Below are 21,169 nucleotides of genomic sequence, written 5' to 3'. Positions count from 1 at the left end.
GTACTATCAAACAGGTGTAATCTGTTAGGATAGGCCATTTAAAGGGAAAAAAGCATAACTTAAAGGTATAATGAATAAAAATTTTATTGGCCAATATAACTGATGATCATAATATATTTTCAGTGGTTGATGGAATTATTTCTGACTTTAAAACTTCAGACTCTCCACCCTGTACCATCTGTCTTCTGTCACTCATCCCTTTGGCATTACTCAATGTTCTCAAGCCAAAAAGCAAATGACAAAGCTGTTATTATGACTGTATTTTGCTTCATGACATATTATTAATTCTTCACAAAATGGTGCTGTTTAGTGACTGTAATTAGCTAGCTTACTCATCTCTATTGTGGAAATGTGACTTAGGCATTCATGCCAATTACTAAACCGGCTGCCAAAAGTCCAGCTGAAGTGTTATTCTCATCCCCTTCTTCTCCAACCTGCCATCATATTGTTCTCACCTCTCTCACAGGAGCGTCCCAGGTATCCCGTCCCAGAGCAGTCGCAGACATAGCGATTCCAGCCCTCCCTGCAGATGCCGTTGTGCTGGCAGGGGTTGGACAGGCACTGCTTTGGTGGCTCTCTGGAGCACGAGGGCTTCACCCCCACCGCCCTCTGGGCCTCGGCCAGCCGCCGGATGTCTTTGCTCTGCCCGTCCACAAACAGATCTCTGATGCAGCCCACATAACCGTAGTTCAACAGAGCCGTCCACACCTGAGGAAGAGGTCACCAGTGTTGAGTACTTTCACTTAAAGGAATTTTTTTGGTCATAATTTCACCTGATATTCTTTACACATGCTAAAATAAAAATAATGTACAGCACTGGTTCTCAACATGTTTGGTGTCAAGGAACCCACAAACTGATACACATCAGGCTGCGAGCCTGTATTTGATAAGATCTAGTCTCAGGGATCCCTGTCTGCTGAAAGTTGTTGCAGCTACATTATCAAAACACACAAAAACAAACCTCTGTAGGGAAGATGAGTCCAGCGCGGTCCTCAGGTAGTCCTCCAAGGTACAAAGTTTCATCCAGGTCCAGGATCTCACTGTCTCCTGGAGCTGTGTACGCTGTTCTTACACTGTTCACCGAGATGGTCCCTGGATTCACAGCGAGACATCAAAACAACTTCAGTAATTGTTATGACCTTCAATGTGAACATCCTCATCACAATCATCACCACCACCACCACCACCGTTATGACTACCATCATCAGTTTTATCATAGTCATCCTTTCCCCTTTTTTTGCTCCTCCTCATCATCATCACCGCCGCTCATCACTGCTATAATCAGAAGCAATAGAAAAACTACACAAGCCATAGTCATCCGTTAGTGCCTTCAAGTCTGTGCTGGTTTAAAGTGCTATGTCCAATAAATCATTAATACATTTATTTTTAGACATTAGTACAGTTACAGTAAACAAACAAGACCCCCATAGGGAAGACTGGCAGCCTCTACTGCTACTCTAGGCTGTAATTAACACTGACATACAAACGATATTAGACTGAAAAACAAAAAATGTTGGAACTGTATGAACGGTTTCAGGCTTTGGTGTTCAAAGAACTGGAAATTAAATACATGTAAGAAAAAGATATAATGTTCGTGAAAGACAACAAAAGGTGCTGTGTCAGTATGTTTTATGCATCTACCTACAGAAGGCATCGGTTTAATGGCAAATGTGGCTATAATACTTAAAACACATTAACAGCACTACCATGAGAAAGAGGCAACCAATTGCTTTAATTGTAGTCTGAGTGTTATGGTAATTATACCAACACATTACAATAAATTTGACAGTGCTACTGTATATTGATTTTGTTAAAAATGGTCCATGGTCCAGCACTCTTAAAATCAAATTAGATGAGTCCAGATTGAATTAAATACAGACAGCAGGCAGAAGCCTGGTGCTTACTATAAAATGTTGAAGTACAGTCTTGTCTACCCATTATCCTCCACCTCCTCCTTATCAACCTGTGTGGTCAAGGTTAGGATCAGAGTTGAGAGAGCTGTAAGTGTACCTGAGCGTCCGTCCCTCTGGAAGTCTACATGATACCATTCTCCGTCATTGACCTTTCTGTCGATAGCCCTGGTCTTCGTGGTTCCTGAGCCCATGTCCAGCAGCAAGTACAGGTGCCCGTCGAGCATCTCAATGGCAAAAAAGTCCACCTGTAAGTCAAAGAGGCACAGCATCAGTATTCAGTAATGGCGAGCAATAAAAATGCAAATTATAGCTGCAAGTTACAATAAAGTGATTGGGCTCCAGTCTAACCATTTATAATCAGGTTTTTTTGTGCAATGTCATTCAATTTTAGTGGAGATTAGTAAACTTATACATTTTTAGAAACTACATAGATCTTGTGCAGAATGGGGATTTCTAGATTGCTTAGAGTTGTGATTCTGGAGTAGCAAAACAGGGGACAGTCAGGAATCTCTGGATTATAGGAGAAGATTATTCTAATAATATAATAACTAACAGCCATCTTGGATTTGATATAGTTTAAGTGGTGAAATCACTTCTGTTTTTGAAAAAACTCACATAAGGTTTTGCTTTTAATTCTAAATTCAACAACAATAGTAATAATAAATATTGTTATTACATTTTGTACAGATATTCATGGTTCCCAGACTATATATTGTAATGAATGTAATGATTCCTTGGCTTTTCTTCTGGTGCCACCATGAGATTGACATTTGTGGTTTGTTGGATGGACTGCCATGAAATATGTACACTCATGTGTCCCTCAGGATAAAGAGCACTAACGTTTGTGATCCCTTGACTTTCCATCTATCACCACCATCAGGTTAAAGGGGCTAACACCCTAAACTAAGAAGATGAACATGCTGAACATCAGCATCTTAGCATTGTCATTGTGTGCTAGCATTTAAGTTCACAAAGCTACTAGCATGGCTGTAGACTTCTAGACTTAGTCTTGTTTTTTTCATGGTTTTCCTGTGTCTTTCTATAAATTATATATGTAATATACATATTATATTTTCACCTTGACTGTAGGAGGTGTGCGAGGGTCCTTGCGTTGCTGCTGCCGGGGTTTGCCATGGCTGAAAAGCATCAATCCGTTTGGCTCTGTGGTCCTGAAGTCAAATGAGATCGATCCCGCCTTCTTCGCTGTCCACTTGCTCAGTGCCACGAAAGACTCTGGGGTGTCAAAGGTCACAGGGTCCAGCGTGGCCACACTCTCGCACTTGAAGGACACCATCCCACTTACCTGGGCAAGGTAAAAGAAAAATAAATGTTGTGGGTTCACGCATTTAAAAAAAGGGTTGTTAAGCGGCTGCCCAGTGAATAGTATGGCCAAAATGGCTCCTTTGTAGTCTGCAGCTGAACTTAAGCCAGTCGCTCCCAGCTGTAACTGACTAAAAGACAAAAGCTTGTGTCTAACTCTCAAAAATATAATCCCATTTACTTAAAATACAGTATAAGCCTTGCAGGGCCTGACAGGAGTTTGTGGTACAAAATGATTCCTGTGTTCTGCGTATAAGAGGATAATGTGTAGTCTGGATCAAGTTGTACATGCTGTTGAAAGTGCATACCTTCATCTTTGGGTCTCCCTGTTTTGCCAGTCTAGACAGTTCCAATCGTACATCATTGTTCTTGTACACCACCTTCAAGGGACAGGATTGAAGAGAAAAGAATGAAACATTAATTCATCTTTGGATAAAATAAAAAGAAACCTTTTCCTTCACTTGTGGTCAATAGATACAACCTCATTTGATTCCTGTCAAATATGTCTAATGTGGCATAGAATTTGACTACTGTGATTTTTCTTCATTTAACCTTAGTGTTTTACAACAATAAGGAAAAACAAGCAAAGAGAATACGCTTTGATATGCTTTGATTAACCGTTTCAGAGGTCAAAAAAAGAAGAGAACGCTGAAGAGATAAAGAGGCGACAAGACACTTAAAATATGACCAGACATCCATTAATCTTTCAACCCACTTTTTTATTTATTCAAGTGTTTTGGTATTTTTATATGCAAGTGACAACCTTAAGACGAGCGAGCCACTCCAGCCCCATCTTTTGATAACTCCCATTTGTCCCTGCTACTTGCATGATTGCTTTTACTCTTTTCTGTTTCTCTTTCCTTTCCCTAACACAGTACGCTCTCTGACTGAGCAGCGTGAGTGTAAAGAGTGTGCCTGTGCTGAGCATTTTGATGTTGAGAGAGACGGGCACACACAAGCTCTGCTTTATTAATCCAAACCTCCTCCTATGACCTTAACTAAGCAACATCACAAAATTTCTCTTTTGCAATGGCTTTTCACCTTTGTTTAAAAATGTTTGTATGCCATATGATTTTGCATCGGTGTGTAGGGCAATGAGTTCAGTTCTTGAATATAAGTGCTGCAAGTGTGCAAAATAGTTAGCGTGTGGGTGTGTAGGAGTGTGCCTGCGCCACATCAAATGCACCAAATTGTTACAGCCGTGATCATTCATGCGTGTGATTCACTGCATACATCTTAATTTGCTCACACGGATTATCATATCATCGTATTAAATATGTAAATGTGCCAGTGGAGGGTTCACTATGACAGCGGCAGCCTCGTTTAAACACCATCAGTCTTAATGAAGCAACACAGAGCGCATTCACCACTGATACAGATAGCTCTCTGTTTGGCACATCATCTGTCGGCTTGTTTGGTTGTTTGTTTATGCCTCTGTGTGAATGAAAGTGAGACTCAGACGTGGTGTGTATATTAGGGGTGTGAGGATGTATTTGAGAGTTTTGTTGTGTCAAGTGCCGTGAATGCACATGTATGATTGTTTGTGTTTGACTATTTTTGTCTGTGTGTGTTCAGTTGGTATATTTGTGCATTCCTGCTCATGTATGCGCATGCACATATCTGTGTGCATGCTCATACATGCTAAGATTGTGTTGTTGTGCATATGCAAGTGTATTAGTGTGTTTTCATGAGTGTGTCATGTGAGTTTTTGTTGTTGCAGTGTTGTGGCCCATTTCAAGCACAGCGGATGGATGGAGCGTCTCTGTGGCGTAGCTAATTAGCATGTTAGTGCTTAGTGCTGTATCTACTCCCTCAACGACACTCATCACTGATTCTCTCTGATGCTGGGGAGGGTGTGTGTGTCTGGGACTGTTTGTGTGAGTCTGCCAAATGGAAGCATTTCTGTGTGTGCGCTTTATAAGATAATGTGTGTAAAATGTTTGCATGATGCGTGACAGTAAGTGAAGAGAGAAAGAAAAAAAGAGTGAGAAAAAAAGACAATGTGTTTCTTAAAACCTGAGAGTATACAGAAATATGTGCAGCATTAGTATATTAACTCAGCAGTAATTAAATATTATCATTCATCGTCTTTCAGTGGAATCATATTATGTAGAAATTATCATGTGGTGATTATCTCTGTAGTTCATTCAATCTCAATTCTGTCTAAATTAACAATTCAGAGCAAATTGAAGTTAAATAACTAACTTGTTTTGCATGTGGGGATAGTTTTGTCTAATAAAAAGCAGTTTGACTATTTTATTTATTTCATTTTTTCAAATATCTTTAGATTTTTGCGATATCGCAATATATACTGGATAAAAATAATCTTATCAATATCATGCAATTTTTTAAACCATACTTTGAGTATGAGTATATCAAATGTGTTTTCTTTGTGCAGATATAAACATATAAGTGCACAACGCATGCACCCCACCTCTTTAAGACAGCCCATGAAGTTATTGCTGACTGGAGAACCGGGCAGGTCAGCGGTGCTGGGGCTCCCTCCCACGTAGAAGAAGTCGTCAGAGCCCAGCATGGTGTAGTCCTCCTGGGTGTAGCCAGTGGTGGTCAGGATGCCGTCCACAGAGATCGTCACCTACATAACAAAGCACAGGGAAAGGACACGCTATATACTCACACCAAAGGTAGCGCTAAGCGCTAGCTAGGCGCTGACCAGCCAAATTAGCCCCCGTTACTCATTGGTAACCAATGTGTATGCATTCTGGTGGGGAGAAGGCCTGATTGGTTTGGGGAATTGGCTAGTTGTGCTGTTGGGACTTTGATTTGGTGTGGATGGATCAGTGCTAACTGTGTTGTGTAAATGAATAGTGCTGCCTCTGGTCTTTGCTGTTATTACTGACATTATGTTGATATACACTACTAAATGCCACTCACTCAACCTGCCTACACGTGGAAATACACTCTGTAGCCCCATCTACCACTTGTACACTCTGACTGGAATCATACTATGTGGTCTGCCTGCTTCTGCCTGTCAACAGCAGTAAGTCTATTGTACAGAATGAAAACTAGATCCTGTGTGTGATTAATAAAGATTTACTGATAACCAAAGCCTCAAGGCCACCATCGGTGGATTGTGACTCTCCATACCCAGACTTCAAAGCCAGTTCTGTCACTGCATTGTACAGACTAAACCAAACCAAAACGCAGCACTGCATTAAAAGGCTAGCCTCGTCTTCTATGTATACTAGTTCAGCTTTTACATTAAAAGTTTTCCTCCTCATGTCTCTGCCACAGACTCTAAGCTGCTTTATCTTGTAGAAGATGCAATTTGATTTACTTCCTAATACACTAACAACAGCTTCCCTTAATTCTTCACCTAAGGCGACACTGGGCCTGGTGTTCTTATAATTCAGCCCATTCTGCTGTATAATAGCCTATATGGGGGCTTTTAGCTTGCACAGGCTGCAAACCCTGTCACACGTAAGTTAGTGGTATGTTATCACCCTGATATTCTAAAGTACATTACTGACCATGTTCAACTGCCCATAAAGGTTGTGAGTGCTTTACTTTCCCACTACAGTATGTTTCCTCTCACTGATGGTGCTTATCATTGCCAGGCAAACTTGCCCAGCCAGACAGGTGTTAGTAAGTTTCCACAGGCTTCTTCGTGCTATACAGGTAGGTGTTAGTACTATTTACTTGTTAGTAGTTGTTAGTTGTTGATCTGCTGACAGCCACAGTGGTGTTACTTGTGTCAGGCCAAGCTGTGTTGGGTTACTGAGGTTAGGGTTAATGATTTCAATGCTGTTAGTAGTTGTGATGATGTTATGTTATCGTGTTGTTAGGGTGAGTTGTGATGATGGTGTTAGTTAATTAGTATGTGGTCTGGGGGGTTTGTTAGATCAGCGAGTCTGAATGAGATGACACATGGACGAACACACACATATTGATGTACACACACTCACAGGTGTTAGATGGGTTACGGCTCATTCCACACGTACACACTCACATAAATATATAAACATGCAGCCTGTTCCTCTCTCTGCATGCAACCACTGGCAAAGAGGACACAGTAGACAAAAGAACGACAACAGAGGACAGGATGAATCAGAGGAGAACATGCAGTGGCAGAGTGGAGGACGAAAAATCAAAAGAAGAAGGAAAAAAAGAAGGGGAAGGAGGGACCTCTCTATCCATATTACAGACCAATCAGAGAGGGGAAGGGTTTCTGAGTCACGCCATGCAGGAAGGGGGGGCTCGCCATTTGCGTGCAGGTGAGGGATGAGCCAATCAGTACACGCCTACATGTCAGTCACAGAGTGATGGGGTGAAAAAAACGGTAGAGAAAGGGAAGAAAGGACTTTAAAAAAAGAAGTGGTTGGCAAGGAGGGGGGGACGGGGGCTTTTTAAGCGTAAAAGATTACCAACCGCATTTATCCTTTTATTGGTTTAGTTTTGATGTCTATGGTTCAAAAGGAAATAGACACGGGGCAAACCCAAACTAAGAAACAATTAGAATGATATCTACCGAACAATGGAGTTTGTTTACCATAGCGTGTCCAATGCCTGAGTGCTTTGTAGGAGAGGGGGAGAAAGGAAAGCAAAAAACTGTGAACAGAACAACTTCGGGAACAAAAAAAGGATAGCTAGAAGGCCTCTGGTGAGGTTAGTAGGTTGGTTGGAGTGGTTTCACTAGGAGAAGGGCACAGGTTAGGTTAGTAGAATGAATCATTCCATGGATGGTGGTTAGTTTCACTAGCAGGTTAGTAAAGTTAGTAGTCAAGATAGTAGTACAAACAGGCAAACGGTAGAGGCAGGGCACAGGTGGGTTACAAGCACCTGAGTGCTAGTGACCCTCAATGTTCTCTAGTTCACTCTCTCTCTCTCTCTTTCACTCACACATTCATTCATACATACACACCCACAATTGAAAAAGCACTCACCTAGAGCAGAAAGCAGTGCTGGTCTGGTGGTTAACCCACTGTAAACTAAGACCAAAACCTCAGGTATTTTCTTCCTACCACAGCATCACTGCAGTTGGACAACAGACCACTGACCGTAGCTTCTACATTGATTAGTTTCTTGCTGCGGACTATAGTCTTTTCTGCTGCCCACTGCCCCTGAAACATCTGCAGCAGTCACTGTGGTTCACCAAAGTCAAACACACACTGAAACTATTTAACAGGGAATTAGAATTAATGCTGCAACTGAAGATCATTTAATTAATCTGAAAATTATTTCACAAATAAACAAATTAATAATTTAGTCTATAAAATGTGAGAAAATAGTTTAAAATGCCCATCACAGTTTGCTAGAGACCAAGGTGCCGTCTTCAAGATTCTTGTTTGGTCCGACCAACAGTCCCAAAGACATTCACTTTACAATGTTAGAAAACAAAAGAAAAGCAACAAATCCTCACATTTCAAAAACTGAAAAAAGCAATTTTTTAAAAATATTTTTACTTGATAAATGAGTTAAAGGATTAATCAAAATAATCATTGTTGTCAATTAATTTTGTTTATTGCTAATTATTTGATCACTAACTAAAATCCAAACATGCTTCCATCCATTCATTAATATACCACTTGCGATCTTTTTGTCCTACCCTACCCTTCAAATCTTTCTTCTTCAAGGCTGATCAATATCGTAACTACTTTAATATCTCCTCTCCTGTTCCTGTTCTGTGCTTGGTCGCTCACTCTTCCATCTCCTGTTGTCTGGTTACCTGTCTCAGGTTGCGGGTGACCTTGACGTCGTGCCAGGCGTTGTCGTTGAACTTGCCGTTGACGGGCTCCACCAAGGCCTCGAAGGCCCCAGAGCCGAGGTTGATGACAAGTGACACGGCACCGTTCTTCAGTGCCAGGTTGACGTAGTCGGCTGACTTGCCGGTGTGCAGCATCAGGCCGTTGCGCTGCAGCGTCTTGAAGGAAAGCGTGATTTCATCGCTGCTAGACTGGATGGGGTTGGGCGACAGGTCATAGCAGAAGTACTCTGAGCCCTTGAAGGTGGCAACATACTCCTCGCGAGCTGATAGAAAGGGAGAGGTGGAAAAGGAAGAGGACGAAGGAAAAAGGGAGGAAGAACAAAGAAGTATAGAATGATTATACTCTTGTTGAACATTATCATAATGATTAGAACAAAATCCAAGCTATGTTGCTTCTTCCCACACTCCTCTTCACAATATGCTCAAAGATGATAAAATGGTGGGTGTTCATCAGAGCCAGCCGAGTAAAACAAAGCTCTGCTGGGCCTGGTTAAATTTGATTCGGATGTGCGGTACAAAACATATTGTTTAAAATGCTGAAAATGTTGTTACTGTCAAGCAAAGCCTCACTGATGCCAGCACTTGGAAGAAACACTTCCTTCCATACCTCTAATCGTACCATGGAGTGGTGTGTAAACAAGCTTTGATCACTCATGTGGGTTGGAGATTAAACAGTGTGGATGCGAGAGAGACAGTCGTGAGTCTGTAGCATTCCAAACTCGTTATGAAACCTGCCATCCTCTCTTTTGAGAGAACAGCTGTGCTGGCAGTCTGAAGTGATGTGGTCTTGTTTGACAACATGGCTCATTTCGTCATGTTCATCAAATGCCAAAATGTGTGTGTATGTGCATGTATGTGCAGTAGCAGTGGAGGTTAGAAAGGTTTTTGGAAGGATGGCAAAAAATGACAATGAAGATGGAGAACCGAAGCATCATGGCAGCCAAAGCAGGCAAGACTGGCCAATTAGAATTCAGGATAACAAGCAGACAGCCAATGGTAACTTACCTTGCACACCCTTTGTGACCCCCAAGGACACAAGACCAAGATTTGCAATCCATCATCCTTAAGCTCACACTCTCTTATCTACTCTCTCACACCTACTCATACAGAAGTGCACAGCCATATACGCAAGCAAGCAGAGGAACAAATATGCACACCTACACACACATCTGCGTGCAAAAAATGATCATACTATTGTGCTGGCAAGCAGGGGTGACATTATCTGTCTCCTTCACACCCATCCCCCGAAAGCATCACCCTTCCTCCGCATCCACTCCAGCATTCTCCTCACCACCATCCCTATATCTCTCACACCTCCCTTCAAGCTTCACGCCACCATTCCTCTCCGCACGTCTCGTTGGCCTCTTTTTCTCTGCTATGTGGAGCCTCTGGCATAACCACCAACTTGTAGTTCACGATAATGAGGAGAACAGAGGGGAATTTAACACACACTAGGTCAGGCTGGAGCAAGACAGACACTTGGTGAGGAACCGCTGGAGAGGAAGGGAGGGTGGGGGGATTGCCACGTAATGAATAGACTGAAGTGTAATAGGTTATTAAGGTAGTGAGAAGCAGAGAGAAGAGTGTTGAAATGGAATCGGCCGCACTTGAGTGAATATAACACAGAGAGAATAATGAGAAGGAAAAAGTGAGAATATATCACAATTCAAAGAGCAATTGTGGCAAATTGTCTTTCTTTGCTTCTGTTGCATGAAAAAACCTGAATGTGAATGCCAATATATGAGTGAGAAACAACAAGTTGTTTGCCAGCATGTGCGTGAGTTCCCCCAAGTGTGTGATTCCTTCCCTCCCAGCATGTTAATTAAGAGTGTGCGTGCGTATGCGCATGCGTCAAAAAGAAAAAAAGTGTGCAACTATGTGTTCAAGCACGTGAATGTGTATTTGTGTGCAGACAAGTATATGCTTTTTTTTTTATGTGTGCATGAAATGTGCAGGGGTGTGGGTGGGTGCTGGTCTCTGTAAATATTGGTGTATTGCTGTCAGAAAAGCTATTACCAACTCAGGGCCTCGGGCTAGTCTTTACTGAGAGGAGCGAGAGCGAGGAGGAGGAGGGAGGCACACACAAAAAAAACAACACACACACACACACACACAGACACACACATACACACGGAGAGAACAGCCACAAATGCTAACACAATCACACAAGCGCACTGGCACACACACAAGCAGACACGTAGACAAATGTAGATGAGGTGGCTGAGTGAGGACGGGAGCCAAGTTGTTCACAATGAGAACACACGCAGCCGTCCAGCAGCATTCTAGTGGTAATTTACAGAGGTGCCATTAGGTTTCAGTGTGGTGCTCCACCATTCTGTTGCTAATTTACAGACATGTCATTAGACCAGACAGGAGCACATAAAGCATCTCTGCATCGATCTGGAAGCTCTGGGCCGCAACAACAACAGACGTATACACACACACACAAATCATGCAGGAAAATGCATATTGGGTGACACAAACACAATGAAGAACATGTGTCGTGCATTCATGTATTCAGTGTGTACAGACACAACTAAGACACAAACACACACACCCGCAGGATCACGCACGCTCTCAAGTGGGCAGGTTGGAGTGGATCTGTTGTAGCTCAGATTAATGGAGTGAGTCAGTATTAGCTCAGAGTAAACAGTGAGACAGACACTGACATACACACCACATGTCACACTTCATCCTGTGGAGAGCACTGTCGATCAAAGCAGGCGAGCAGGAGGATGAACGAACACAGAGAAAGAATGTGAAAAAATGCAAATGACAGTAAAGAGAAAAGGACGGGAAAGCAGAGAGAAAAGACTCAAATATCTCAAGATAAAATATTGAATTTTCTTTGGCGATTTTTAAGCACTATTATCTTATGTTTTTATATGACTATGAGTTGTGGTTAGGCTTAGGATCTTGTGGACTGGTTGTGTGGTTGTATGTAAAGTCTGACTGTAAATGTTTTTCATTTCTCTCAGGTCTTTCTTGCAAAAAGACTCTTTCTTGATCTTAATGACACTATGAGATTTAATAAAGTTAGTGAGTAATGGAAGGAATAAGGAATCTCACAATCTAGGTTATTTCACTTCCTGAGATTTTAAAGCCTTATTATCACATGATGTTGTTTTTATTACTCTTGTAGTTATTTCTTAATTATTTCTCATGGCTTGATTATTGGTTGACTTTCTTTGTGTATGCTGGCTGTAAATGTTTTTTGTTTGCTCTGAAGTCTTGCTCTGTCTTGACAAGAGCTTTATTATATATCAGTGAGACTGAAAGTGAAATCTCTAAAACAACCTCTAAAATATTTAATTTGCTTTGGAGATCTTATATTTCTTTAACTGTGTCTATAGTTTACTATATACTAGTTGTCTGTAAGGTCTGACTGCAGTACTGATCAATTGATTCTTCAAGTCATTTCAAAATAAGAAGTCTAAAATGTGAGGATTTGCTACTTTTCTCTGTTCTATGTCATCATAAATTAATATCCTAGATCTTTCTTTTGTACATTGGACCGTTAGTTGGACAAAACAAACAATCTGAAGATGTCATTCTGGGTTCTGGGCAATTCTGATGGGCATTATTCTCAAATTTCTGACATTTTATAGATTAAACAATGAATCGAGCAATTGAAAAAATGATAACATTAACAGTTTAAGTAATACTGATAATAATCCTTACTTGCAGCCCTGTCAGACGTTTTCTTATTCTCAGCTCTATTGAGACTGATTAAATTACGTTACTAATGGAAATTGAAGGGAAGGAAGGAGAGCAGAGAGAAAGGAAAGGAGGAAGTTAGGACAAACAACCAGGAAAACATGCAAGGAACTAGTATGGGAAAAATGAAAGGAATTAGTAACTATGGAGGCTTTAGGCGGAGTGGGAATAGGCAAAAATGTAAAGATGGAGAGTGATTGGCATCAAGACTTTGATGGCTATCATTAAACTACTATTCTAATGAATAAAGCAGTCTGTGGGGAGGCAGGAGGGAGAAGGAGAGTGAATAACTGATCTGATGGTTGCTTCTACTGGGACCAGCTGCAACTATACCGCCCCTCAAACACACATCACTTGGATTTCTCTGTGTTTGTGTGTATATGGCGAGTGTGAGTCTCATATGGCTTTGTCTCTTCTCATGGGGCTCCTCCTCAACATTTCACACACTAATTTGTCATTTCCATGGCAACCCTGTATTACAGGGGCTACAGCAAATATGTGTGTTTGTGCATGTGTGTTTGAGGGAGAGAGAGAGAGAGACAGGAAGAGAGATGGGGAAGGAGGGCAAGAGAGAGAAAGAGTGATTGAGTGAACAGTACATTATCATGGACAGCTGTACTGAATCAAAATGGCGGATGGAGGCTGGGAGCACATCAGGGGAGCCTACATTATACAGCACCTGATAGAGGGAGCAGGGTGGAAAAGATGCAGGGTAGAGAAAAGGGGGAAAGATGCATTGGGGGAATTTGAAAGAAGAAGGAATAGAAGAGGGGAGATGGAGAGACTCATTGAGATGGGTAACACAAAATGGAAGAGAAGAGAGGAAGAGGTGGAGGGATAGAAAGGGAGACAAGGAAAGGGAGTGGCAGAGAGCGAGGGATGGATGGCTAGAGAGAACGAAAAAGAGAAAAATGCTGGTGTATCTAAATCCTAGTGTAGCAAGCCTCAATCATGGCAGCCCTGTCATTCTGGAGATAGCACACTGCAATTCCCCTGCACCTCGTTTTTAGCCCACCATGCAGTTCTGCTATCAGCTCCTCTCAGACTGTCCACACACACACACACACACACACACACACACACACACACACACACACACAGCATAAACTCAAACATCCTGCATGAAGGCATCCCTCCTTAATAACAGACAGGTGGATTAACTATGCACTCATACAGTATACAGATAGATGACCAGTGTAGGAAATGTATGTAAATGTATGCTAACATATGCATAGTCTCTATATTAAGTTAAAGTGTGAAAATCCATACAGTCAAGTTCACTAAAGGCTACGACGGCCGTTTCCATCTCTATTCGGTGATATACAGCATCTGGCTTTGAAACCGATTGGGCTATCACATCACTGCCAAGGGAGCAATACTGTAGAGGAGGATATTACTGTCAGGACACAAGTGACAGATTGGTGGTCTGCAACGTTGAGCTCTTATTCCTTTTTTTGTTGTTGTTGTTGTTGTTGTTGTTGTTAAATTGAAGGCATTTATTCCCAACATGAGATATACTGTTTTAAAAATCTGACACCCGCTCTGACAAAAGCGTTCCTGGTTCAGAACTAAAACTAGCGCAGAAACGATTAATCAATTAGTTGATCGGCAGAAAAGTAATAGTAATAGTTGAAGTCATTTATCAAGCAGACATGCTCCTTTCTCTGTTGATTTTTATATAGACATTGAACTTATTTTTCCCTATTTTATGTCACTTTATAGATCAAACTATATTATTATATTATATATATAAAATTATTGACTATAGGGATACGACTAACGATTATTTTCCTAATCTATAAATCTGCATTCGATTTATCTGATTATGTTCTTGGTCAATTGATTAATCATTTTGTCTATAAAACAAAACCAATGAAAAATGATGTCAGTAATGTCTTATTTTGTCTGACAAGCAAAATATATTGCTTTTAATGTTAAGACAATGAAAATCAGAAAAACTGGAAAAAAATCAAATTTTTAGCATTTTTTGTCTCTATAAATGTCTTAAACAATTATCTATATAGTTAATTCAGTACAGTCGAGTAATCAATTAATGAACTTGATCAAATAATCAATTTATCATTGTCAACACATTACTCTAATAATCTTTAGTTGCAGCCGCAGTGAATAAACAGTTTGATCTTTAAAGTGACATAAAATAGTCCAATGTGACGACTTCAAAACCAAAAGATATTTAGTCATTTTTGCTTCATTACTAGTAAAACATATTGAAGTTAAAATTGTTTTTGAGCAGCCATTTTCTCATCTTTTTTAAGTGGATTTCCATGGGACACAAATAGAACTTAACTAAATAATATCTAATGTTGTGAATCCCTTTGAATTTCAATTTAAGAAAAAACTATGAACAGCACACTTCCTGCCATTACGTTCAATCTTTTTTTTCTTGTCCCTTTTTGTTTCCTTTATCTGTGCTCATCTCTCTCTCTCTCTCTCTCTCTCTTTGTCTCTGTCTGTAGCTTGAATTTGGCCTTCTCTCTGGTACCCAGGGAAACCAGCTTGTTTCCATGACAATGTCTGCAGGCAGAACAGTGTATTTGTCTTAAGCTGGATAAGATCAGAGTCAGTTTCATCCCTGTTCGACACACGCACACACGCGCACACACACACACACACACACACACACACACACACACACACACACACACACACACCTGCACAGGCATGCACACAAACATACATCATGGCACATATGCACACCATAGAGCACTGAAAAACACACTCACTGAAAAAATGTGCCAAACTGATTTGAAACATTAAAGTTAAATATTCCCACAAAAGACAAATGTTGCTCAGATTTGCACACACATACTGCAGTGTCACACAAACACACACCCAATGAAACCCCTTAAAGCAGGTTGTTAACAAATAACAAGAGCATAAAGACCTCTTTTCATAAAGGTAATGTAATGGGTTTTTAATGAATGCTGTGGCTATTTCAGTGTTGTAGTTATGCCAAACAAGTACCACGAGTAAATGAGTGTTTGTGTGTACGTGCACAATGCCTGAGTGCAAGTGTGTGTACGCTTGTTCATGTGTTTGTTCTTGTTTTGGCAAACAGCAAAGAAATGAACTTCAAATGCCAGATGGGGTACTGGAGTGAATCGCCAATTGGGCCACTACCCTCAGCACCCGTTCAGACACAATGGAAATTGCTAGAACAGGTAAGAGACAATTGGAGCACCGACTAGCCTGTTTCTTTCTCTTTGTTTCTAAAAAGGGAATGTGTGTGTGGGTGTGTGTGTGTGTGTGTGTGTGTGTGTGTGTGAGTATGTTTGTGTCTTTGTGTCTGTATGTGTTGGATGAGGTATCTGCATCACTGATGATGAATACCATCCCGGCTGATGCGAGACTGTGTCAAGTCGGGGAGCCCAAGGAGAGATGCAGCGCCCCTGCTGAGAAACGCTGCAGTCTTATCTCCCTTCCTGTCTCCCTCTGCGTCTCCGACCTTCTCTTTCCAAACCTCTTTTCCCACTTTCTGAATGCGCTCCTATCTTTCCTCACGATCACTTTCCTACACTCTTTTACCCTATCCCGCCCACCCCTCCTCCCACCCTCCCTTACACATTTTCAGCAAGCCTCCGCTCTATCTTTCCCCTCCATCCTCTGTAAACGGGGAGTCCGTTTGATGTCTTTATTTTTAGGCGATTACAGGGTGCATCGGCTTTGTGTGTTCCCTATTAGCGTTGCGGTGAATTTACGAAAATGTTAATCCAAACAACGGGATGGTAATTGAATACAATTACCAATAAATGTATACATTTACTTGTGGGATTGCTACACATTTCCCATGGTGAATTCAGTAACTGTACATCTTCCTGATAATGTGAGGGAAGAGCTCTGTATGTGATGCTGTGACTTTCATTACAAGAACTGCATGGGTGTTAAGCATTAATGAGAACTGTAGTACAGTACTGTAATGGGTGTTAGAAACGGAGAGTAGAGGCAGAATTAGTCCCATTAGTGGAAAGGGTATATCTAGAGAAATTGTGCATTTTGCTATAAAAACTTTGGCGCAATTGCTTTATCAGTACTGATGGCTAGAGTGGGCACAACTTAGTTTTAACAGTTTTTTTTTCACAGCTCAAGATGTGGCCATCAGGAGCCAAATTCATGCCAGTCCATCGGGCAGGCAGCCAATCACCAGACACTTGCCTCTTAACACCAAGCGGCTCTCTCTCACCTCGAGTTGGGTACTGCTCACTTGCCCGCCTTGCTAAAGTATGCAAGCATTACAACTACAGTGGCTAATGTGTGTCTGACAAATGTGTTTTATTGACAAATACAGAGTATGTTACAGTATTTACTAGGGTTAAATTATTTGGCAGATTTTACTAGCAGGCACAGAAATTTGGCGAATGCAAACCAAATGTTTTGGTGATATTTGGGTGATTTTCTAATGGCAATATTTCTATAGTACAATGGGAAAATAAATCTTTAAAAATACAGGCACAGTTGATGCACTACACCTATAGCTACAAATATAATACAACCTCCTCCACTGCTTTCTAACAGGGCCATAAGTAATGATTATTTCCAATCCCTTTAATTAATTGCATCTATAAAATGTCAGAATATAGTGAAAAATGCCCATCCCAGGTTGCTAAATCCCAAGCTTACCAACAAATATATTTTATTTACAGTTAAGAGCTACAATGATTAATCAGTTACTAAATCGCCCAAAACTCAATCAGCAACTATTTCTCTACTGTAGGAATTCTTTGTCATACATGATAGTGATTTGAATATTTTGGGTTTTTTGATAAGACAGCTGAAGATATCAATTTTGGCTGTGTGAAATTATAACAAGTATTTTTACTCTTTTCTGACATATAATAACAAAACAATTCATTGACTGATTGAAAATAAAAAAAATTGTTGATTCATTTTAAGATGAAAGTTTAACAATCGAGAAATAAAGCGCAGGGTAATTTCAATCATGAAGACTATCGTTATGCTCCATTCATTCGCAGTTCTCTCTGCCTGACTCTTCTAATCAGCTGATTAAGGACGTTTACTCTTTTAGTTAAACAAGCCAGATTTTACCACAATCTCCATCAGCCAATCATCAATCAATCGTTGCTGTCAAACAAATCTCTCTGCCGCTGTCAGCTGTCACCAGTGCCCAGGTTGAGCTCATCAGAAGTCAAGTCCTCATCACACCCATCTTCAACCATTCATCTCGTCCCACCACCACTGTCTATACTCCATCTGGGGGGTTTCCTATACTACTCGCTTCACCTACCCTTAAAATATAAGTATGTCAGCGTGGGGTCTAATCCCCAAAGACTATTCATATTTCTCATCTTCACTGTGCACAATGCCAATGTGTTCACTCAGAATATAGTCTCTCCTGACTAAGACTGTTAGTCGCACTTCTACTTAACAGCAACAGTGAGATATGTTGAGAAATTATAATGGCATAATTAAAATAACAAAAATGTTTTTTTAATTCAGTTTAGTTTAATTTGAGCTGTATTTTATTAAAGAATTATCACTCCTCGTGTGATTTATTATTAGGTCTGTTAGATGATGATGAGTAAGAGGTAGGAGACATGCTGTACTTTGCTGGTACTGACTGGTTCCTCTTGTCTTGGCGTCTGCTACCACTCCCAACCCCACATATGGTGGAGTCAGCACGGGGCTCATCCTCTGCGTGAGTGTATGTGTGTGTTTTTGAGAGGAAAGCACGCACATGTGTATGTCCGGGAGACAGCGAGAGAGAGGTGGAGGGGACAAAAACAAAAGAGACAATTTAAAGAGAAATCCAAAGAGTGTGACACTGAACATACGTGTGTATGTGGAGTGTTCGTCCATCTGCGTGTTTTTGCCATAAGACAATGTGTTAAAATGAGCCGCTTTGATTGCCGACGCTTTATGAGTCACAAGTGATGACTCACAATCCACCTCCCCTGAACACGCACTCGCATAAGACACACACACACACACACACACACACACACACACACACACACACACACACACACAAACACACACAAACACACCTCGTTCCCTCTCCTGCCTTCATCCACTGACCGTGAAGAATATGTGCAGGCAGCCTTACTCATGCATATTTACACTGAACACACACACTCACTCACCTACTCAGCGGGCACCCTCTAAAGGTTATTGTGTGTGAGTGTGTGTCTGTTTGTCCGTCCGTTCATGTAAGCGCGTGTGTAAAGGTCACTTCAAGAGAGGCCGACCACTTGTTTATGCCGTGCACAGATTGTTGGATTGATATCGAGAACACTTGGACATGTAGACAAACAACCGTTATTAACCGAACAACCCGCCCCAAAAAGCTAAAAAATAAATAAATAAATATCATAAACGAGCATTGCTGCCAATTACATCCAAGAGCCACTCCTCAATCCTATTCAGAACCTACAATCACTCATTCACCCAGAACCCTTCACGGTCTATTCTTGGCCAGACAGAGAGAAGAGAAAGGGCAAAATCTGCTACTTGGCTTTAAGCACATTTTCCATCCAGATTATTGCTGCTCAATACTTTTCAAAAAAAGAAAAAAAAATCCATTTCCCCCTCTTCCTTTGGCTGCTCGATACTTATGAAAATCCAATTTGGCTCCCTCTTTTCTTTCTTCCCTCCACAATTCGTGCATTTTCACCCACTCAAAGTGATTAGTGATCTGTGGGTATCGTTTCCAGAGAGAATGATAGCTGTGTTTTATGGAAGAGGGGAAAGGTCCAGGGCTCCCCATCAGGGCTGATGTCCCTTGGAGAATGACTGGGCTGGGAGGGCAGACAGGAGCACCGCTGTCCCTTTGCAGATACAGGCAGTTGCTCTACATCACAGGAGAGAAGACGACTCACTTTATCTCTCCCTCGCTTCCTCTTTCCCTCTCTACTCCCTCTATCATTCATTCCTTTAGCTCTTCTCTCGCAGGCACAGTCGCTTTTTCTCAATTTCTCCAGCACAGACACACACACAAGCGGGCACACATGCTATATATCTTTCTAAGACACCCCTCCCCACACCCAATCCACCCCCTCAAAGAAACTCATTTCAGCTTTGCGGGCTCCTCAAAAAGCCTCTTTACGCTGAGCTAACCTAAGCTAGGCTTCGTCTGCACCATTTGACAGCCTTTACATCTCAGTATGCAGAGCAAAAACACACTCGCACAAACACACACACACACACTGCTTTTTCATGTGTACAGTTTCTGAAAGAGACTTCAAAGGTTTTTAAAAAATAAAAGAAAAAAAAAATCAACCACAGTTCTACTTTCAGCCTATCACAATCCAAACATCCGTAATAGTGAGGACATCAACTACACACAAATACACTGAATACATTGTGTAATAATGCTGGAAACATATGTTAATACACGTCGGTCCTTAAGTAGGTGATTTAAAATGCTGAGCATAAGCCAGATGAAGCAATTAAATTTTCACTGCCACCTGGATGATTCATGGCAGACATTTTAAGGCAGAAACTACAGCAGTAGCAGCTTACCAAGCAATCAAAACAGCAGAAATGCTCAGATAGAAATATACTTGTCAGAATAGAGATGTCTCACGGTGATAGATGGTTCAAGACATCATTTGTGCTCTATTCAAGATATTTCTATCCACCAGCTTGGACGAACATTTCATTAAATAGCACATTTCACTGAATACACGACGGCCCTGTCACAATGTGAGACAGCCGTCATCATGTCCTCTCTCATCCAATCAAAGAGCACAATACACACAGATCAGCCTGTCACGGTAAGGCCTGTCTTCATGTGGGTCAATCAGTGTATTCATCAGCGTCATGCAGAGCCGGCCGATCCAGCAGCACCTACCTTTAGATTTTCAAAGGCACCGTACGCCAGGGCTCCAATTCATTCGCTCGCATGCACGCACACACGCTTAAGTATGAGCACGCACGCACACATGCATCAACAGCTTACCTCACCAAAAATGAAACATTCCAATTTAACGGCAACCACAAATAATAACTTGAAGCTGAACGCTTCTAAGGGTTCTACATTATCATACATACAAGAACCTGTCAATACATTCAACTTCATAACAGTCCAGAACAGCCCATTTAGCCATACAAATGAAAAAAAAATCAGGGGATGGTACCTCTGAGCTTTCCTAAATTCACATAGGGTGATGTCCCAAACAGTGAGTAAGAGGGCAGGAACAAAGAAGGAAAAAGGAGAAAGAGGGCAAGAAGAAAGAGGTGGCATTGTGAGTTTTGTTCATCAGTGAACAATTTTTTCAAAAGGCACTTGTTTTTGGGCTGTGCTTCAAAAGCACTGGGCAACGTAGGGGTTGAGGTATAACAGCATTGCTTTTATACACAGGAACATCTGTTCAGAATCACATGTGCTCTCCAATGTGTGAGCAGGAGCCCATGTGAGGACCAGCGACAGCAGAGCGAGACATGCTGGAAGCCGATGAAAAGCTACGGATGAATGTGGATGAGTGTTCCTGTGAAAACTGCCACAGCCATTGATTCA

At 41.3% G+C, this 21,169-nt stretch overlaps 1 protein-coding gene across 16 annotated transcripts in view; it reads right to left on the bottom strand.

The window, feature by feature from the left end:
* nrxn1a (neurexin 1a) overlaps positions 1-21,169 on the bottom strand; it is a 56,244-nt gene that overhangs the window by 25,366 nt on the left and 9,709 nt on the right. For 10 of the 16 annotated variants that reach the window (XM_051417543.1, XM_051417549.1, XM_051417547.1 and 7 more), the window contains 8 exons: positions 8,920-9,221; positions 7,744-7,767; positions 5,668-5,829; positions 3,542-3,613; positions 2,992-3,216; positions 2,011-2,158; positions 962-1,092; positions 456-708 (listed from right to left, as the gene is read on the bottom strand). In XM_051417543.1, the coding sequence (XP_051273503.1) occupies positions 456-708; positions 962-1,092; positions 2,011-2,158; positions 2,992-3,216; positions 3,542-3,613; positions 5,668-5,829; positions 7,744-7,767; positions 8,920-9,221 (1,317 nt within the window). The remainder of the gene's footprint in view (positions 1-455; positions 709-961; positions 1,093-2,010; positions 2,159-2,991; positions 3,217-3,541; positions 3,614-5,667; positions 5,830-7,743; positions 7,768-8,919; positions 9,222-21,169) is intronic. The other 6 variants (XM_051417545.1, XM_051417550.1, XM_051417553.1 and 3 more) reach the window with 1 other exon arrangement.

Source organism: Dicentrarchus labrax, unplaced genomic scaffold, assembly GCF_905237075.1.
Source record: "Dicentrarchus labrax unplaced genomic scaffold, dlabrax2021, whole genome shotgun sequence".
Taxonomy (NCBI): domain Eukaryota; kingdom Metazoa; phylum Chordata; class Actinopteri; family Moronidae; genus Dicentrarchus; species Dicentrarchus labrax.
The sequence above is the reverse complement of the archived record's forward strand: the minus strand, read 5'-3'. Positions and strand labels throughout refer to the sequence as shown.